Source organism: Passer montanus, unplaced genomic scaffold (assembly GCF_014805655.1).
Source record: "Passer montanus isolate IOZ18808 unplaced genomic scaffold, ASM1480565v1 scaffold52, whole genome shotgun sequence".
NCBI lineage: Eukaryota > Metazoa > Chordata > Aves > Passeriformes > Passeridae > Passer > Passer montanus.
Genome location: NW_024370152.1, coordinates 3,459,561 through 3,481,214, shown reverse-complemented (window position 1 = coordinate 3,481,214; position 21,654 = coordinate 3,459,561). Strand labels below are relative to the sequence as shown.

Sequence of the window (21,654 nt, the reverse complement as noted above, 5' to 3'; positions counted from 1 at the left end):
ATTTCCATCACTTCCTAAGAGGAGCACAAGACAAAAATACTTATCTCCCCAATACCAGTAAAAAAGCCCCAAAGCCAGTGATCTGTGTAACCTAAACCTCCTCCTGGACAGATAATAAAGCAAACAAGAATAATAACTCTTTCTTATCCCCTGTGATGTTTTGGTGATATATGCTTAGTTTTCTACTGCTATACATAAATTAGTTATCTCTGTAGCCTGGCTCAATGAGCCATTTTAATTACAATTAGTAATTGTGTTAAGAGGTTCTGCTTTCTTATTCCATAGCATGGGCAGTCTTAATGTAAAAATTGTGATATCAAACGAAACTCATGTCTCTTACTTTCCAAATATTGACTTTAGACAGTATCGACTATGAACTTTATCAGAATTAAAATACTGAAGCAATTGTCATTATTTTAAAGATAAGAACAGAAATACAACTGGTTTTCCTTTAGCATGTTATTAGCATATTATCTGAACATTTTATATTAACTGATTGATTTGATTTTAGGAGAATGATGAGAGTCCTGGTGAATGTAATATGACTCAAAGAGTAAAATCACTCCTGTGGGAAATGGCTGTCAGCACAGTATCTTGAAAATCCCAAGACACATGTATGCTCTTTCTCTGCTTTCTGTTTGAGGTTGTTTATATTCATTTACAGATAAATACAAATATTACAAATAGTTTTAACTGGAAAGCTCTTGCAGGACAATTTATCTAAGTCTGATTGGGTGATCATTTAATGCGTCTGTGATGACATGCTTTTAATGGGATTTGTCACTCTTTTACATGCATAGGATTAAACTCTTTTACACCATATTTCTTGATAAAACTTATCCTGAAAGGTTTTAACAACAATCTCTATCAATTGCTTCAATTGCTTCAAAGAGACTATTCCTAAATCTTAAAACATAGCTGAAAGCCCTGTACCTTTGAAAGCTTAAGTTTCTATTTACAGTTTGAAGAGCAACAATTGCATTCTATTCATAAATATGACAAAAAATGTGGAAGAATTTTAAATAAAACAGTGTAAATATTAATGTGTCTCTTCGGTTAACTTTTTTTAATTCACTGGTTTTAGGGGAATGTTCTTTTTTCATATCTATATTATAAAATACATCATATATAATACATCAAACTGTACATAGCTTATTTTTATGATAATAGAGGTAAGTAGGAACTTCAAAGAACAGCAAAGACCTATGCAGCTTGTTTCCTTAAATGTCAGAAGTTCGATATAATTGATATTGCTTTTCCACCAGAGGCATACCTTTCCAGTGTCACAGTCTGTTCCATCCATTGGTGGATCTAGTTTAGTTTTGCATTCCTTCTCATTTTCCACCTTACACCACAACCCAGTGCAAATGACATGCTGAAAACCAAACAAAGAGTAAGCACAAAATCTATCTTATGCAAACGTACTTTAGGTATGCAGTCCACTGTTGTTGTCCAAATTTACTTGTTTGATGGTACTGAAATACACTTAAAGACATATTAAACATTTCAAAAAACCCAAGTGGGCAGTCTGCTTTGACTTGTATTAATTGTGATTCTCTAGGACTTCCAGATCCCTCTTGTTTGTGCTACCCCAATGACTGCTACTGTCATACTCTTCAGTAATTCATAATTCATATAGAATTCACTTATTACTCTAGAAAAAAAATTCCAAAAGCCATCAAACCTGATCTCCACAAAGAAGACGCAAAGTTACCTGACAAATGAAATATTTTTGCTGGAAAGAAGAGAAGGGAGATGACAGGTATGCAAGTCAGCAATGAATTTTAGAGATGGAAAGAAAAGCCCTCTGAAGTATCAGAACAAAAGAGTTTTTACTTTACTCAAAAGAAAGCCAAGCCTTGCAGGATGCTGGCTCACATTTCCCAAATTTCCCTGGCAGCTTTGCCTATTTTTGATCTGAAAAGTCTTCCTTCTCCCAGGGTTTTCAGTCAGGACTGCATTTTCCCTGCTGTCTGTTCCCCCTTAACAATAAACCATGTGGAAGTGAAGAGAGGCCACGTGAGGCTGAACTGTGGCCTGAGTATTACTGCATATGCACAGTGATCCTCCACAATGTATGTTGCCCAAAGAGGGGCAAGAAGGATCAGGAGAGGGGGAGGTGATGCAAGCAGGATAAAAGGTAAAGAACAGCTGGGTTTTTTAAACCAGAAGACCTGCTTTTTCTGAGCGAAATGATTTGTTAGATTGGTACACCCAGTAAGAGTCCCTGTGCCTTTTACACTATGCATGAAAAAGTTGTCATAAATCTTATGCTACCTTGAAAAAAAGACTAAAAGCAGACAAAGCACAATTCAACAAAAGATTGTGTTTGAACCAAGGAACAGGGCAGTTCCATTGGGAGTCTTATATGTAAAAAATGTCTCTAACATCAGTAATCAAAAAACAAAAAAAATATCAAAGATTGTAGAGGTCTGAAGCATTGTACAGAAACAAGAGATGGCAGCAGTCAGACTCTTGATTCACCCTGTAACAGTTTTTTGCTGAAACTGAGCTAAAACCACAATAACTAGCTTATGTATGTCTCAAAAAAACAGCTACAGAAGTTCTATCCTGCTCCTAGGTAATTTTAGCAAGCATTTTTCAAGTAACAAACTCACATTTCTGTTCTTCTTCATTGTTTTTTAAACAATGTCGATGATGACAATAGTAGATGAGATACAGTATCAGATGTTCATGACAAAGTAGGAAATGAAAGTCTTACTGTTGGTAGTACTCCACAGAAATATATGTTAATTTATTTATCCTAAATAAATTTTTTTCATATCCTTAAATCCTCATTTATGAGCAAATACAATGGCAGAAAAGCCATCTAGATTTACCCAAGTTTTCAAAAAATACAGGCAAATTTTCTCTTGTGACATGACACTTTTAAGTATATTACCTTTATTTTTTCTCCCTAAACACTTTGATCCTCCATTTAATTTCACTTGTCTATGACTGCAGAATGGCTTACAACAAACAGTTCTTTACAAATCTAGAAACAATTCTTCCAAATATAGAGAGGCATTAAGTCAGATTTACTGGGTTTTAGGTATTTTGGGTACCTAAACACAGAGACATACTTGAACCATGTAAACTAAATTTTAAAAATCAAATCAACACCCTTTTCTTGCTAATGTACATTTTACACATCTCCATATTTCTACAAATAGTTGTATACCACCTGCCTTTGAACCATGATCTAACTTCCTCAAACAGAAACTACTTGGGGCTTTAAGTGAACCGTATTCTAAAAACACTCACTTCACCGTATTCTAAAAACACTCAACAATATTAGAATTCCCCAAACCCAAGAAAAAGGGATGTATGGAATTACGAAAATTGGTGGTTTACTTGTAAGTTTGTTTTTTTTCCTGGGCTTTTCATTTCAGTCAAATCACAAATAGACTCTTTAGATATTGTTCCGACTCTATTTCTGTTGCAGAGGTATGAGATAAGGAGATTACTGTCAGCATCTATATTTTGACATTTAAGGATTTCTGTAAAAGACCAGGGAAAGACCACAACATACAATATGGGTTTTTCATTAGCAACCTGCAATGAAGCAGATCCAGACTGATTTGAAAGCAAACAGAAATCTGGAGGAGAGTGTGAATTTTACAGTTACTTCAAAATCAGGGCACAGACTTCTATGCCAGGATTTTACTCCTCTTAAAAGAAACTTTCTTCAGTCAAAATACAGATAGCTAAGCTAATATTCACAAAGGTTTACCAGTTATCTATGATAAGTATAGTTCAACAACCATCACAGCTTTCTAGATAAGACAAGGGAAGAAACAAGACACTGGAGATTAAAAAATTGTAATTGTGACATTAGCCTGTTCACAATCTGTAAAATATTTTTTAATGTGTACATTGGAAAACAAAATATTGCCAAGCACACACAAAGAACTTTTTTTGAAAGAATGTGCTAGTCATGAGTTTTTAACAGCAAAAGCTTGTAAAATAGAACATGGAAGTCACAATGCATTACAGAGGTCACTCCAGCCTTGGAGTTTTGCGGGGGTTTTATGTCTGTTTCTGTCTATTTAATTAAATTAGTGAGACAGGTCTATGTGAATCAGAAGAATATATTTCCAAGCATGTAAGCATATGGAAAGAAAGTTCACTTGAAAGGAATGACCAGACACAAAAAGGGAATTTTAGAGCAGTATTTGTGCAAAGTCAAGATTGTTTAAAATGTGGTGGTTGAGATGAGGACAGATATTTCTCCAGGACTATAGTATTTCCATTACTTTTCTCCTTTTAATTGTGATCTTTCCCTGAAATGCCTTAAAAATCACCATGAAATATAACCAGTCTCCTACTTTGCAAAGATCACAGCTGTGTTATGACAAGAACTGTTTTAGTGGAACTGACCAGATAGCATTCACATCCTGGACTTTAATCTTAAAAGCCAGTATTTAGTTGTTCAACAATTGCATTAAATTGTCAAGTTTTACAATCCTGTTTAATCATCACGAACTACTTCTGGGCCATGATCTCACTATCTGTTTTGTGAAATAATGTTAGGATCTAATTGATTCTTGCATGAGACATCATGGACATAAAAGCAAACTTGGCTCCCTTACAAGGTAAGCACGGAGACACAGTATAAATCTTGAACATGGAGATCCACTCATTCTTTTGTAGGGTCTAAAAATTTTACCTAGGATATGAAAAAAATTTCTTTGAAATGAAGATGAAAAAGAAAAAATAAATTCACCATCTATGAAAGGGGAGTAGGAGGACCTCACTTAGGAAAATACAGGAGTAGGACCACAGTAGCTCCTTCAGTTCTTTGCTTCATTCATTAAATTAAATCATAGAGAGGGATTCTTGATAGCAACGGAACATCATTTGCATCAGTAGCATTTCTCAGAGGTTGCCATGTAATGCAAACTGTGAAGTGCAGTCCTAAAGTCCTCCTTTGCAATAACAATTGTAGAAAATTGTATCTCAGTAGAAATGCACTATTGATTGTACTACTGATATTTATAGACTTCAGGTGGTTTTTCATCATGACTCAATTGTTTTCTTAGTTAAATAACTGCTATATACAAAACACAGTTCCTTAATGTAGAAGGCTCCATGGAACTCTATTCATTAAATAATCTTCCAGTCTCAAAAAACGTAAGATTGTTACATAGTTCATAATTTATCTTTTACACAGTTTTAGTGAAGTGCATGAACTGTTCAGCAAGTAGAACATGCCCAAAAAATCCTGGGCTATAAATTTTTGGATTTACTGACATTTAAATGAACCTTCAAGGAGTGTGTTTCTCTCATTTCCTGGCTTGCGGACAACAACTATAACCATAATAAACTTCCAGTTACTGGCAGAGTAGGACAGACTATACAGAGATTAAAGGAAGTAGTCTGGATATCATGGAATATTCCATGATTACCCATGCATAATTAAATAATTATTGTAATAAATTAATACAGTAACTATGTAATATGTAATATGTAATGAAATACTGCATTCAAATTAGAAAGGTATTCTAAATGTTGATTTCTGCAATGGCAGCCACAATAATTTGTAGAATCAACACAGTGAAATTTGAGTTATCTTCATATGAAATAAAATGCAATTATTTGCAAGGTTAGATTCAACATATTTGTTATTTGTACCTAACATGTTTTTATTTCTGAAGACGATGATAAAATTAGCTACTGAGTAACTGTGCTTTACCAATAGATCTCTTGGTGTTGCACAGTCCATGTGCTAGAACTCATGAAAGATTTCTGGAATGTTTAAATGGTTTGTTTCTACCTGAATTGCAATGGTAACTTTTTTTTCCCTTTCTTTTCATACATACCAAAAAAAAACATGTAAAAGAAGGACAACTTTCTTATCCTCTGGGCTGTACTCTATCCATTGCTCCAAGTTTCCCCTTTACCATAGAAATGTTATTTCTATTATTTAGAAATTCTAAATATCTAACTGGACTTGCAGTAAACTTCCCTAAAAGAAGACATCAATTTAAGATCCCCAGAAGAGAACAAAAGAAGATTTTAATATAGTGCCTAAGCTTTCTGTAAGTAGCTCTTCATGTCTAGAAACTGAGAATCAGGTTTCTTGGATTTTTTTTCTTCGTTGGGAGGAAGTTAAGAGTGTAAATTTTGCTTCCAGAACACAGAGGAGAACCAACAAGGTGACTTTACTGAGGTCAGGAAGGAAGCTTTGGAAAAATCTTCTATTCTCACCATGTTTTCTCAAATTTGTTCTTAGAGTCATTTATTCATTTCCAATAGATCCAAGGTTCTTAAAAATACATTACAGTAATTTCTTGGTTCAATATTTCGTTATACAATTTTCAGTTTAGGGTTACCATTTTTGCAGAGGATTTTGGGAAAACTGCAGAAGGTTCTTCCCATTGCTGTCTTCTCAACAATTGTTACTGGGCTCTCTTTTTCTTACTGTTAGACCATAAGGTGACCAGGTAACTCATTTGGTTTTATGATGAGAGCTAAAATTAAATTGCAGTTTATCAGGAAAAAAGCATAGTTGAAAATACATAGGCCTTTTGTATTGCCTTACATCATTACTATATTCTTTCTTCACAGCAACCTTAGATTATACTTGTATTGAAATTTCAATGTTTTATTTAATATTAATATTTAATAATACGTAATGGCATATTAATACTAATATTTAATATTACAGTAAAATAGCCAGAAACTTCTGTTGATTTAACTGTAAATATAAATATTTAATATAAATATAAAGCAATGATCCATAGGTAGGAAAAAGCAGACATATCTATTTAGCTGAAAATATTTGGTTTAGATGAAAGGCATCTCACGTGCAGAATGTCAGAAGGGGGAATACAATTGAAGATGACTAGAAATGGGCAATTAGCTATGAGCACCTAGAACCTAAATAATCTCTGTGCAAACAGTTGAACACTACCCTGGTAATATTCACTGAATTTAATTTCCTAATATTTTAAAAATAATGTATACCAAGAAAGGCTCAGAGTTAGGATCTTGAAGGAGAATATTTACTGAATCTATGACAAACACAACAGGCATAGGACAACTTGACTATCTGAATTTAAATATAAGAATAAGAACAAAACACAAATGTAAAACGAAGGGAATTTATCCAGACAAATGAAAAGCATATAAAGATATTATGCAACAGAAAATCTTGATGTTTGTCTCATTCTTCAATTCCTTTTGAGAATCTTTAACCGTTAAAGAAGAAGAAGAAATACTAAATACACTACCATTTTCTTGTTTAAAACGGGCTTCTAGAGAACAAAAACCAGAAATACATCCTTCAATAGAAAGCAATGTACTGAAAATCAAGATACAGGTTGAAATACATAAAAAAGCATTTGGAAGTAATGAAGAATATCTGTAGAATTGTGACATTGAGATTTACTTCTCATATCCAGAGTTTTCAATAAGACAGCTAGGCAGCTAGAAAAAAAATCCATTAACCTATGGGTTTTTTCCCCTTTTCTCTCTAACTATACGACTCTCAGCATGCCTTAGTAGTACATGTACAGCATGTTTCCTTTGAGAGTCTTTTTGAGAATCTTTGGTTTAAGTGAAAAAAGTGTTTCTGAAGAAACAGTACTATGTCCAAATGAAAACAGGAAGAGAACTGAAGAACTAAAGGAGAAAGGAATTATGTTTTCCTGTTTAGTACTCCTAACCTTTTCAGGCTATCTGCCCACTAACTCTGATGAAATTTTATTTCACAGTTCCTCTAGTGCCTACTCTATCAATCCATACTCCACGCTCTTTACATATATGTATACTGTCTTCCCATTTTTACTTGGTTAGTGTCTTAAGGGCATCAAATATGTTTAGTCTCTTCTCTTCATGCTAAAAAAGGTTGACTTTTCTCTGTAAAAATCATTCTTAAATTGCTTTTTCAATCAGATGTCTACTAGCACTAGCTAATAAAATTATGAAGATCTGTTCAATTTTGCTAACCTATCTTTTTAAGGCTAATATAGTGACACTGCTTCACACTGGCACAAAGCAAGGTCAGCAAACTGACTTAAGTACAGGAACTCTTATCATGGCACTGTACAGCTCTGCGTGGGCTCAGAGGTGCAGAAAGTCCAGTTAACACCACCATTACTCCTCCCAACTTGCACAGACACAGCATAATCTTCTGAAGGCCAGAAATGGATGTTCAAGCCATAATAAAATGGAGCCTAAATAATAAATTGCAAATATTCGACTTGCCGCAATAAGGTGTATTAACACTACGACATCTTATGTTTCTAAAGTACAAAGGAACTATCAATAAAACATGCTTCAAGATATTCAGAAACCTAAAGCAAGACTTACAAATAAACCAATGAATATGTGCATAATAATTTTTAGAAAGCAAGTGTAAAATTCTTACTTCAAAGATACTATATTATCTTACTATCAAACACATGTACAAAAGCTACTCTCACACAAAATTTAGATGGTAGATGCATTTTCTGAAGTACAGGCACAGCCTTACCTGCATTTCTTGGCAAAAGGAAGCAGTTGGTCCAAAAAGAATCTGACACTGCTCATCTGCAGTGTATGTCATTCCTGGGAGCTTGGAGGGAATAATCACAGAATTGAGGCTCTGAGGATTCGTCTGTACCAGACAGTTACTGGCCTTTGACCTGGTAATATGCAGAGATTCATTCATACTGAGAAATCCAATCCATTGCCGTGCCAACTTAAACTTGCATACAACATTCAAAAGACATGGACAATTAAAATGTTATTATTTATCAGCATTGGGCTGCGGCTCATGTTTAAAATTATATGGCCTGCTTGTTATAAGTTAGTGTATTCTGTTATTGTACATTTGCAGAAATATAATTGATCAGCATTTCAGAAATGTGCTGGACAACAATTTAGCATAAAACTTACGTAATGGATAAAGGTTTTGGTGGCCAAACACTTCAGTACACAGCACATTAATACACAGTAAACATAGTGACATATATAAAATTTCCATATAAGTATATTAAAGTATAATCATATAGATTAAGACACGAAAATATAAAAATCCATGTAATTCCTGAAAACATGTTAATAAATCTAATATTAGATTGTGATGATTTAAAATATTTTGATGGATTTTGCAAAAAAAATCTCCAACTGGAGTAAAAAAAAGTTAAATCTTATTATTTCAGTATATTAATTTTATCTATTTCTAAATGACATACAGCAAGATTTCTTTTCTTGAATTATATACCTGAGAAATCTTTCCAGATCTTCTCTGCTGCACTGAGACCATGAAACATCCCCAAGATTCTGTCCTTTAATCCATTCCCCAGACATGATATGGACACCATCTGCACAGGATGGGTGGTCATTGTCGTGGTTTATCCCCATACTAAATTTTGAAGTTATTAAAAATAAAACAAAGTGAAACAAAGTAACAGGTTGTTTTCAGAATTTTTGTAAGTTGAAACTCTTGCAAAGGACTGAAAATAGCTCATATATATTGCATGTAGGAAACCTCTTTTGATTATTTTTTCCATGGTATCTTTCATAGAAGTGCCTGGAACCATGTCTAGACAATTTTATAATTTAAGATGGATGTGGAACTGCATTTATTTGATGAGAAATATTGCATTCTAGTGAGTTCAATACATATTTTGGACAACTTTTTGAATTTCCAAAATTGCACAATTGCAAGTTTAATGAATACTATTTCTCTTGCAAATGGGCAACGCACTCTTTATTTTTTAAGATCAGTGAATATTTTGACAGTGATTCTATCTTCATTCTACATGGAACAGATTGGTTGAAATTTTATAGAATACTAAAATGATCACAACTTTGATGGGCAATTATTGCGTCTAAAGAAAAACAACACCTAAATGAGTCTTCAATCTCTCATTAAAAATAACACTGATGAGGAAATTAAATTGACTTTGATTATAAGGACTTAGCACCCTTATGCCTCCTAGTGAGTCCTCACATTCAGTTACTGCCATGAAAAATTCTACTGAATATCTGCTTGAAGCTGCTGTTTAACTGAAGACTTACTGTCACTCTCATCCAGAATTAGCAAACAGAGAGGAAGAAGAAGTACCTAAATAAAACCAAGATTTTCAGAATTAGCTAAGTGGATCATGCTTGACTGATATTACAAGAAACAAATACACTCAGCTGTCTTTGGAGATTTACAAATGGGTGTGAGACTACTCTCCAGAGCATTGGATTTAAAGCAGAGCTGGAAATTTGCAGCATTACTCTGCCCTGCAGAAAAGCAAAACTTTGGGTTTAATAAAACTCTCTGCCTTGTATTGATTCGTTCACTTACAGACTGCAAAGACAGAGTAAGTTTGCTGTGTCTACAAAAACTGGAGTACATTGTGGTTCTCCTTATTTCACCACCCCACAGCTGCAAATGGCAAAAAGGCCTGTCTCCCAACACTTTTGCTCTCCACTCTGTCCCAAAATCCATTCATTACTCAAATTATACATAAATTTGCAATTTGCTTTACCTTGTGTTTACTAATGAAATTAATGGAAATATCAGGTAGGGCTTTACCTTGCCTACAGAAGTGCTCTGTCTCTTACACTGATGTGTACACCCCACACTCTGGAGCAGTGCCTTCTGCATAAATTGGACAATTTTGCTATCTGTAAACCATATAACTGAGGCAATCAAATGTGTCTGACTCTGATCTTAGCCTCTGTCTTTTCCTGACCTGCCTGAATAGCACAAAACAACTACACAGAATTGCCTCTGCACTCGCCTTACGTTCTTCTTGCATGCCTCACATGCAGAATTTGAGATGTCTCTATTTCCAGAGTTATTTACACCCATAGGAACTGTGGAGGAAGACACAGGAAAGTTGTGGATGTTTAACCTAGTGGACTACATAGGAAAAAATTTTGCTCATAGCTCCCTTTGAGTTAAATGCTTCCTTAGTGCAAAAGTAGTAATTTAAAAATACTCATTTGTCAGTGTCATATACACTGTAGGATTTTAACTAAAATATTTAAAACACAAAATCTTGACAAAATTTATGATATAATTCATGTCTCCCATTTATGCAGAGTGGAATTAACACATTTATATCTTATTTTAAATAGTTTTAAGATAAAAATTTAAAACCCCCTGTAATTTCTAATTATGATTATTTCCCTTCACTCTGAAAAACAATTCCTGAAGCTAAACTTTGTCACAAAATATTCTGTAAAGTCAGCCAGAGAAATGTGTGCTAAGCTAAACTATGATCTTGACTGTTTCAAAGAGCACTAGCCACCATTGCATATATGTATCAGTGTCCCCCGCTTTTTCCAATCTATTACCACAGAAGCATTTTATGAAGTTTATTAGCACAAGAATTCTGAGGAAAACATTGTCTTTTAAAGCATGAAGTGCTTTAAAAGTGTTGTACTTTTAACAGCTGTGAAAATTAGCTACATAAAGCACTAATAAAAAACCTAATTCCAATAATCTTCCAGTACTTTATCTGTCCATACTTTTGTAACAGTTCTCCTATCCTGCTTTGACATTCAACTGTTCAAAATATCTGTGCTAACCCAGTGGAACTCGTTCCTCAATTCTCTTCCACCTCCAAATTAAGTACATGTAAAAAAAAATCCAGAAAACAGTAAATGCAAGTATTGAATCCTTTGCCTACCTGAATGAATAGGCATTCAAAAATGCCTATTCAAAAGGCAAATACACATTGTAAGTTAACATCAATTAACTAAATTTCAGGGTAATATCTGATAAGTAAGCTAAAGAAGCAACAGAACCTGCTCTTAAACATTCTCAAGAATGTTTTCTTCAGTGAGTGTTTTTGATTTATTCTGTAATGGCTGCATATTTTTATCTGATCTGTATCAATTACAAGACCACATAAAAGTCAGTGTGCAGCAGAACTACCTTCTGATTTCATTCCTCACATCACATTGTGTGTGGTGAGAAAAAGAAGCTGAACAGTCATTGCTACCTTCTTATTCAGCACGAGAGTAACTAGTGTAAGCATGTATACCTACTTCTCCATTAACAATCAAGGATATAACATTTCTCAGCGCATGCAGTGGTGGTCATGGTATTTTCCAGCCCCCCCTTGCTGCACGTGAAAGACATAACTATATCCTTTCACTGACACAAAGGTACCACAGAAACTGTGTCTGTGTAAGGTGCTGTTCTGTCTCTTCCTGCAGAATGAAAGTATTATGACAGCACTCAGCAGTGCTCCCTCTTCCCTCTAGCACAGCTGTGATCATTCAACCTCATACAAGAGTAAAGCAACACCAGGTGCATGTGAGAGGAAGACAAAGAAGTTTGGGATTATAAGATAACTTTGTAATAGCCTGAAAAAACACAATTAACAAAGAAAGTGCTATACTTTAACAAGCAGTACTTCATGTCTATATATAGAAATAAATTATATTTTTAAGGAAAGAAATGGTATTTTTTCAGTGTTGCATAAAAATGCTCTACCCATTCTGATTAAAGGCTATATAGAGCAGACAAAATATGCAAGTAGGAAGTATTGTATAGAATTCTTTCCCTAAATAAAATATTAGCAACATTTAAGTTCACTCTATGCAATTAAAAATATTATATATTTAATAAAATATATATTTTATTAATTACGTTTTAAAATATTTTGACAAACAGAGTTGGTTCAATAAACTCCACTAACAGTATAAATCAAGTCCACTGGAAAAAAATGTTTTTATCTAAAAACACTCTGAAACTTTTTTAAAGGATTTTTTATGTGATACCTTGTATAAAACCAGAATAACTTTTGCTAAATTTTTAATATGCAAGTAGAAATAATACAAAAAAACAACATCATTAAAATCTCTGTATTTGGAATTAATAACTCCGGGCACTGAAAGCAGAAGAAAGATTTTAGTTCAATATTTCAGTTACAAAGCAATTATTTTACAATTACCTACTGCTGCAATTATATGTGTACAGCTAGAATTAAAAAGGTAATAGCATCTCTCCTGTCATTTTTGAGAATAGCTTATATTATTGCATTCAAAATGCGTTCCAGTGTCAACATACTGAACAAGTACTACAATTTAACTTGATCTAATTATAATGGAGTATTACCAAATCAAAGCTCTTTTAAGCCTCAAAAGAGGATCCTCAGTCATTATTCTATATTTAAATGAGCTAAATAAGGTTCTGCACACACCTTCTTGAAATAATTAGGTCTGCATTGCTATGTTATATTTCTTCTTACCATAGGATATCAAAATTCTTTGACATGTGCTACTTTCATGACAATATGCATTTGCTCAGTGACCCCACATGCTTCCAGGTAAAAGCTTTTTATTATTTATTCATTATTTTGTTTGTGCTTTGCAAATGGGAGATGATAGTTGTCACCATCCTATCACAATCAAAATGCAAATAGTGCACCTAAACAAGAATGATGTTGTTAAACCAGAAACAGGCAAAGAAGGGACAAAGATTAAATAGTATCAAAAACATACTATATGAGCAATTAATTGGGTTAGTTCAGATATATGTGGAGAATTACTTTAGGCTTATCTGCAAACAAAACCGGAGGGAATCAAAAACATTAAAGACAACAACTAAAACTCAGATTTTCATAGTCACAGTGAGACAGATCAGGAATAAGAGGCAGATCAAGAAAAGTGCAAGAGCAAGTGCTGCGTTAAGGAACTAGCAGTGCTCGGTATAATAAACAGAATGTTCAGTGTAATAGATTCCCAAATACTAAAGGATCTATTTATTCCAAGTCATATATAGAACAAGAGAATGATGAGTGTGAACTACAGACCAAATATAACACTACTAGTATGAGCTCAGGAAAGACTGAAAATTACTAGAAAACTTTCCCCTTGTGAAGGAGAAAGTAAACCTCTGAATGCAGTTGTCAGTTTATACCTGTGATGTGTGATGGGATCACATTCCATTTGATTTGTTAAAAATACATATTGGTATAAGTGATTACTACACAGTATTTGTAAATTCTCTGCAACTAGATACAATTATCCTAGATACATTTCCACTTTGTTAAATAAATCACTAACATAATAAATTCTATTACCTTAAAAATAAAACTAACTTTAAAAAGTATTATTAATGATGTTTAGAAGTGTTATCTTCTTAATTATTTTCACTGCCTTTTTTTTAAACAATTTTGTGCAATAGTGCAAAAGCATCACTAGAATGATCAGAACTTTTTAAACTACAATTACAAGGTTCAAAAGCTTATATGTAGTTTTATAGTACAATGATTTTCACATCAGTTTGTCTGGTCTGAAATTCTGCAGTATCATGAGGATGTATTTGATAAGTGAAAATAACACCCCTTATGTGATTATCAAAGACAGACAGAAGCTACACTAGCTTTCTTAGTACTTTTATTGCACTTTTTCAACAAAATGTTTTATCACACTGCTATCTTCAGAGAGAAAAATATATAAAAAGACAAGACTAGTAGAAGGATTTTATAAGCTGTTATATGTTGGCTTGTTGTTCTTTTTTTGAATTCTGGTTAGTGGAGTATTAAGTGTTGTATGATTTTTATATGTCCTTTAAACCATATGACGGCTTCACAGATGATTGAATAAATGGGATAAGACCATTTCAACTGGTAAATTAATTATTTAGCTAAAAGTGAAAGGCAATTGACCAGCTACAGAAAAATTATGATGATAAAAGGTAAAACATGATTTCTTTTGGAAAGAATTTATCTTCAAAGGAAAATCTACCAAACACGGAAATCTCAATCTTCTTGTTAAAAATTATAAGATCAGAAAAAGTAAAAATAAATAACTTCATGCTACTGTTATTTCCCTTTGTGAATCATTGTTCATTCTCCACAATGCTAGAAATTCAGATTACATTTTCAGTCTCAAAACAGCTGGGTAAAAGTACAACATGCGTATTAGTATAGGGGTATTAATATACATTGGACACCACTGTCCAGCTGACTTGGCAGCTTTTGCAGAACAGCTTTCTCCTCTGTAACTCCAATAGTTCTACCACCATGCTTCATGGTGGTGGATCTAGACAAACTACTGAGCCATGGCCCTTTGACTGAAGTCTATAAATAATTCAAAGGTTTGCTGTGACAGGTATATTTAGCATCAGAACTTGAAAATATACATTTCCTCCTCCTGAAGGTTTTTTACAGAGATTATATAATACAGAAGAAGTATTGGCTTCTGGCAAATACGACACCCATGCCACATCATTGAGCTATCATAAACTCAGTGAAGACCTATAAATAACCAGCTTTTGTATTAACAGAAACATTGACATTGTTACGATCTTTTGCCAATTTTTTCACAGATATTTTAAATGTATCAGGCTATCAATCTTTTGCATCCTGTAGGATGTTTTTCAGTTACTAATTGTTTAGTTTACAAATGTTATCCTAAGGAAAATGTAACATAAACCTATCCTGGAACAGTAAAGGCTGGCAGAAACACGACCCTTAATACTTTGACAGAGAAAGAGTTGACTAATCTAAATTTCATGTAAAAAAAAAAAAAATCATATCTTTTTACGTTACTAAACTGCTGATGCAGTGCTTCTTCCCTATCCCAGTGTTTTATTTCTCCCTGAGCTGTTTCTTCAGCTGTCTTATTACCAGCAAAAGGTTGGTGATGCTTTATTTCTGCCTGGCATTGCAGTGACATGATGCACAAATGTGATTAGAACTGGACCAACAATACTATTTTTTTTCATGGTTTTTAATACCAGAAACATTTTGAGTATGAGTAAACATAAATATGAAGTATGTTAACAGACTTCATTATTTTCTGTCATCTGTAACCTTAAATGTATTTTGTTGTACCATTTTCAGGCCACTAAAGTTTGGAATTATACACCCATGTGCCCAGTAAGATCCTAAACTGATTTAAGTCAGCCTAAGTATATGGCTGTGGAACAAAGACGTCTACTTTGATATAGATGCAGGCAAAAAAGAGATTACCAGTTTTTAAAGAAATTACCCACTAAAGCATGAAAATGAATGTAAGGTAATCTCAAGGACTTGCATGGTTGAGCATCTAATACATATACTTTTGAACTTCATTAAAGTAGTTTTTAAAAAAATTAAGAAAATCCTTTCAAGACCACTCAGTGCACTGTCAGTTTAACTGCAAGTGTTTAGAACAGTTACCTCTTGGATACTTTTTCTGACCTATCAGAAAAAAAAAGATAGTCATTAAACTAGTAGGGTATTTTGTACAGATCATGTTTGAAATAGAGAATATGTAATGCTGAAATCCAATACAAAGCTAAAGCCTCCTATTAATTTTTATCAAATAAATAAGTATCAAGGAAAAGGGAAAGCACATTACCTTCCTTCTTAAGAGTATTTTTTTAAAAGTAGCTTCTTATTAAACAAGTACTATGCTTTATAGATAAATACCCCTGTAAAGTTTCCGTTTTTTAAAAAAGGAGGATAGAAAATGTCACAGACAGTAAAACAATACAAAAATAATATAAAAATAAGAGAACCACAGAATATAAAAATAAGAGAACCAAAGAAGAGAACCATAGAATGGTTTGGGTTGGGAGGGATATTTAAGACCATCTAGTTCCAAACCCACTGCCAGACAGGGAAACTGCTACTAGACCAGGTGGTGGCCAAAATTCTACCCTGCCTGGTCTTGATCAACTCAACATGGGGAGTGCACAACCGCTATGGACAACCCGTTCAATGCCTCACTACCCTCACAGTAAAAAAATCCTAATATCTAATAGAAACCTACTCTCATCCAGTTTAAAGCCATTCCCCCTGGTCCTGCCACTATGTGCCATTGTAAAAGGCCCCTCTCCAGGCTCTACTGCAGGTCACCTTTAGGTCTTAAAGATGCCATAGGCTTCCCCCAGAGCCTTCTCTTCTCCAGGCATGTCCACGTTCTATGCAGCTATGCACAAAAAGCAGGGAATTACAACCTTTTCTGTGTAAATCTGTGATGACATAAATATGCGTATGGGAAAGATGATTGCCTATATCTGCTGTGCATGTATTTTAAAAATCACTATGAAGCTCAATTTTTCAAACAGTAGCTGTACTTTTCGAACTGTTTTACTGAAAGTTAGGCTCCTCTCTCTACACTTCAGTTGACTTGGATTTGAACCGAAAATGCAGTGGTGATGAGAACCAGCCAAAACAGCCAAAGTTCAACATCTCTGAGAGCACCTACCGATAGATTAATATCCATATCTCTGTATTTTGGACTGAGAAACCCAGCTTTAGACCATCAGCCAAAAAGAACAGAAAAAATTAAGAAAGAAACAACTGGAGGGAAATGAGAGACTCTGCAGCTGGAATAAAGCCACAATGACAAGAATTTCCCCTGCACCTTCTATCCAATACTATAATAGCCCATAGGGTTGTGTGGGAGAGAGAAGGAAGCAAGATTTTTTGGGGACAGCTTACTAGCACAGCCTCCACTGACCCTTGAGGAGTGAGGATTTCATACAACTTTTTAATATATTCATAAAGAATATATGCTTTTTCCTTATTAACTACTAAATAGGTGATCCAGAAGTTCCACAGACTCCCTGTTCATAACTACAAAATATGTGGCAGAACATCCTGAATTTTAGTAACAGTTACCTCTCATATTTCAAAGAATGCTTGTCAGAAAAAGAATGCAGATGTGCATAAAATTAAGTATGCAGTTATTACACCAGTAATAACAGAATTACACCAGTTTCTCTTTTAAGTGGCTAAGACAACATCTAAACTACATTTAAAGCACTTAATAATTGTAAATTAATGTATTTAGAGAGGCAGAAATTTACATATGTTCTTTATGTCTCCATCCTTCAAAAGGAATCATAGCCCATAGAGGGCTATCATTTAAGTAAAATCACATGTAGCTTGTTAACCTCATTATCAGCAATTGTCACTCTTAGCTCTTTTCTCCATACAGAGACAATGTCTTTTAATTAACTTGTTAGTTTTTTACTATGTAATGTGACCTCATTATGTAATTACCTAACTGCTTAATAAAGTTATTTTAATAATTAGAATATGTTTAATAAAACCAAATCCGTTAATGCGATACAATTTTAAATGACCGATTACACAGACAGAGTTCAAAAATCAACTGTTGATTTTCATTAATTCTCAGTGTCATTAAAATATCATCTACATTCAGAACACAAGGCTAGAACAAAGACATTTCACATTGCAAAGTAGGGTTTAGTCTGTCATTGTATTTCATTGAGAATATTCCTCTTTCAATTGGAAAAACAAAAATAAACCAACAACACAACACTTAATAAACATCAATGTATCGGAATGTATTCAATATAAGGGTCTCTTCTTCCAGGCAAGTGGCAACAGGACAAGAGGACATCACCTCAAGCTGTGCCAGGGAAGGTTCAGGTTGGATACCAGGAAAAATTTCTTTAGTGAAAGGAATGCATCAGAGCTTTATATTCATCAATACAATGACAATTGGTAGTGTCTTTGTTTGACATTTTCATGCTCTCATAAAATGAAAATGAACAGCATCTATATTACATAACTTTTGCATCTATTTGTATGACAACTTATGGGCAAGAATATCTGTTGTACAGAAGGGGAAAAAATTGTTTGTCCTTTATCCTTCAAGAAGAAAAGTCTTTGAGAAAGCTTTTGGTTCTATGCTGCTGAGCTAGACTCTTCACAAGAGCAACTAGAATGGCTAAAGATATTACATACAAAAAAACCAAGGTAGCAGTTAGATGACCTCAAGATTCAAAAAAAGTTAGTGAAAATTTTCTAGAAAAGATGATGTATTAAGGAACTGTTTATGACTGATCTGTATGGTGAGCATTTAATCTCTACTTCTGAGGCAGTTAAGAATGAGCAAGACAAATCTCTGTAAGAGATTCTCTAGATATATTTGAATCTGCTCAAGTCTTTTCCAATAGGATCTACATTCAAATGTTTGTCTTCAAACATTTTTATATTGTCTCTTCACAAAGGTTCAACTACTTCCAGAACCTTCTTTGCAATTGCCAGGGCCTGGCAGGCAAACAGAGACACCCGTGCAGAAAAAAACAAATATCTCTAAAATGTCACCCTACGCTCCTTGGTGCAAGACCACTCTATTGCAGATTGTGACAGCTAAGGACTCTGACTCCATCATGAAGCAGGGATCTATGCTTCTATACCTCTGCATCTTTTGCACTGGGGGATACTCTTTTTTTTTTTTTTTTTTTTTTTTTTTCCCCTATACACTATGTGGTCTATTACAAGCCTTCATTAGTTTGGATTTCTTGAAGAAATGTCTGGTTCAATCAACATCTTGTCTTTTACACCGACACACGATTTGATTTATTCTTTATTTCTACTTTTTAAAAAATATCTATTGCATTACCCACAGAGAATTGTGAGGATGTCTCTAATGACATTCAAATGCCATTACTACCATTACCAGTGATAATATGATGGCTGGGATACCATCATGATTTGTTTTTCCAAGTTTATTTGAATTAGTACGAAAGGATTTGAAAGCTCTGAAATTTCATATGTAGCCTTGAAACATTTGTCTGTCCCAGGATTTATATATCAGCAATATAAGTTTTATGTTCCTGTAGGAAAATCATGCAAATGCCTTCTCTTTCACAGTCCAACTGCAATGCAAAGCCATTAAGATATTCCAAGTTCACAAACAAATGTAACACAGGTTACAGAGCCTGACCTATGCTGCAGTCTTGGAAGAACTGCTAGCAGCAACAGTGAGCTTCTCTGTCTACCTTGTTTCATGTACTGCTTGTCATCTAGAAAACCTTAGGAAGCCAAAGACAGGTATGATAGTCTTCTGCAAGACAAATACCTTACCACTACGTAACCACATAAACTTTTAAGATCAGTATCCCACATTTGTAAATTTGCTATTGCACAACTAACACACCACCCATAACTTCCCAAGAATATTATGTATCACCATTTTTCAGCGACCTTAAGATGTTGTATTTCTTGTTGACTGAGATGTCTCTTTTTTCAAATACAGTAATTTTGCAGCAAAGGTTTCTATATTCTAAAACACTTTTATTGTGTTGCTCATAAAGCAGTATATATGTTATTATCATACTTGCATCAAACAATTTTCTAATTTACTCTACCAGTGAACCTATCTGCAGATCATAATCAGGGATTGTTTAATTCCCCTTATTCTTGGTTTACTGTCACAGGAATAAGTTTACAGAACATTCTTCTTCTACCCATTCCCTCTTCCAATACCAGCAAACACTACAGCAAAAAATAGAAATAGAATGATGTGTAGCTACAAAACACAGATACGTATTTAGTTTTAGGTCTTTTCTTTATCACAACTATCATGCAAGTAGGCTGGCTTATATTAACCAGGAGTTTTTTTCTGCAGTTATGAAAATAAAAAAATATATTAAAAAAAACCAAAACCAAAACCAAAACAAACTAACAAAAAAACCCAACAAACCATAAAATATCAATTTCATGCAGCAACTTATACTTGTGTCAATCTTTAAATAATTGCTCTGTATTTGCTTATTTTGCACACAGAAAGAAAATCAATACAAATATTTTAATTTCCATGTTTTTCTTATAATTAATTTCATTTTTCAACATTTCATGCTAGCATCTCCATTCTCAGAAAGTTTTGTCCAAATTTAAACCAAGTCACTTTCAATTCAAAGGTTTTGTCCTAAGATACCTAACCACACATTTAGCAAAACATCTCTCTCTGTTGTCCCTCTGAAACTGACATTATAATACAAGTACACAAATACCTGGCACAGACACTGCAGAAAAAAATTATAAGAGTAATACATATCTCCTTTTTATTTCAGTTCAGATAAGACTTTTTTTCTTTTACAAGTAGTGAAGCCAAGAACGAAGATGAAATCTTATTAACAGATTTTATTATTGCAAAAGATTAATTTTTCACTTTGGATTAAAATATTCGACAATGAATGAGTAAAAATATCCAGCCCAACTGTGAAGGACAGTTAACTTCACCTTCATTCTGCCATCTTTTTCTTCTTCTAAGATGAAAAACATTAATGTTGCAATAAGCAATGACTATTCTACATTATAATGGGATCTATCCTAAGAAAGCCAAATTAAATAAGGGCTCTTCCAACTTATGATCTCATTAAAATGTTTGTTGGCAACAATTGTTAGAGTTGGATCTGTTACACAATACCATAGTCAGCATAGAACAAACATCTTGGGGCACCTGATTTTCCCCAGACAATGGGAAACAGTCTTTCCAGTTAATTTATTTATTTTGTAGCTATAAAGATTTTTGTATTACTAAACATTACATAAACATTTTCTTAAGCTACATACCATGTATCAATACATATTATTACTATTAACAGAATCACTATTTTCTGAATTTTTCATTTAATTTAAATCCCCTCCTTATAGAAAGAAAGGAAAAACTGAAGTACACAACCAAATTAGTCAAATCACAGTAGTATTACATGCAAATGAATAAAATGCTTTAAGATCCACATACTTACTTGTGACCCATTTCATGGGCAATTGTAAAAGCCAGATTCAGACCATTGTCCTCTGCAATTATACATTTTCGTTTTTCACTGCACATTCCACTCAGGTATGCTATACCTAGGAAACACAACCACCACATTCAGTTATTTTTTGTTATTACTAACTTTATATATTACGGCATAATTAGACCCAAACAAGACTGAAACCTTGTTGTGGTCAG

The 21,654-nt window shown here is 33.7% G+C and overlaps 1 protein-coding gene across 1 annotated transcript in view; it reads right to left on the bottom strand.

The window, feature by feature from the left end:
• ADAMTS19 (ADAM metallopeptidase with thrombospondin type 1 motif 19) overlaps positions 1–21,654 on the bottom strand; it is a 128,114-nt gene that overhangs the window by 40,503 nt on the left and 65,957 nt on the right. Inside the window, exons 8-11 of the mRNA XM_039724118.1 lie at positions 21,446–21,551; positions 9,212–9,352; positions 8,480–8,630; positions 1,274–1,375 (exon numbers count right to left, since the gene is read on the bottom strand). Of these exons, the coding sequence (XP_039580052.1) occupies positions 1,274–1,375; positions 8,480–8,630; positions 9,212–9,352; positions 21,446–21,551 (500 nt within the window). The remainder of the gene's footprint in view (positions 1–1,273; positions 1,376–8,479; positions 8,631–9,211; positions 9,353–21,445; positions 21,552–21,654) is intronic.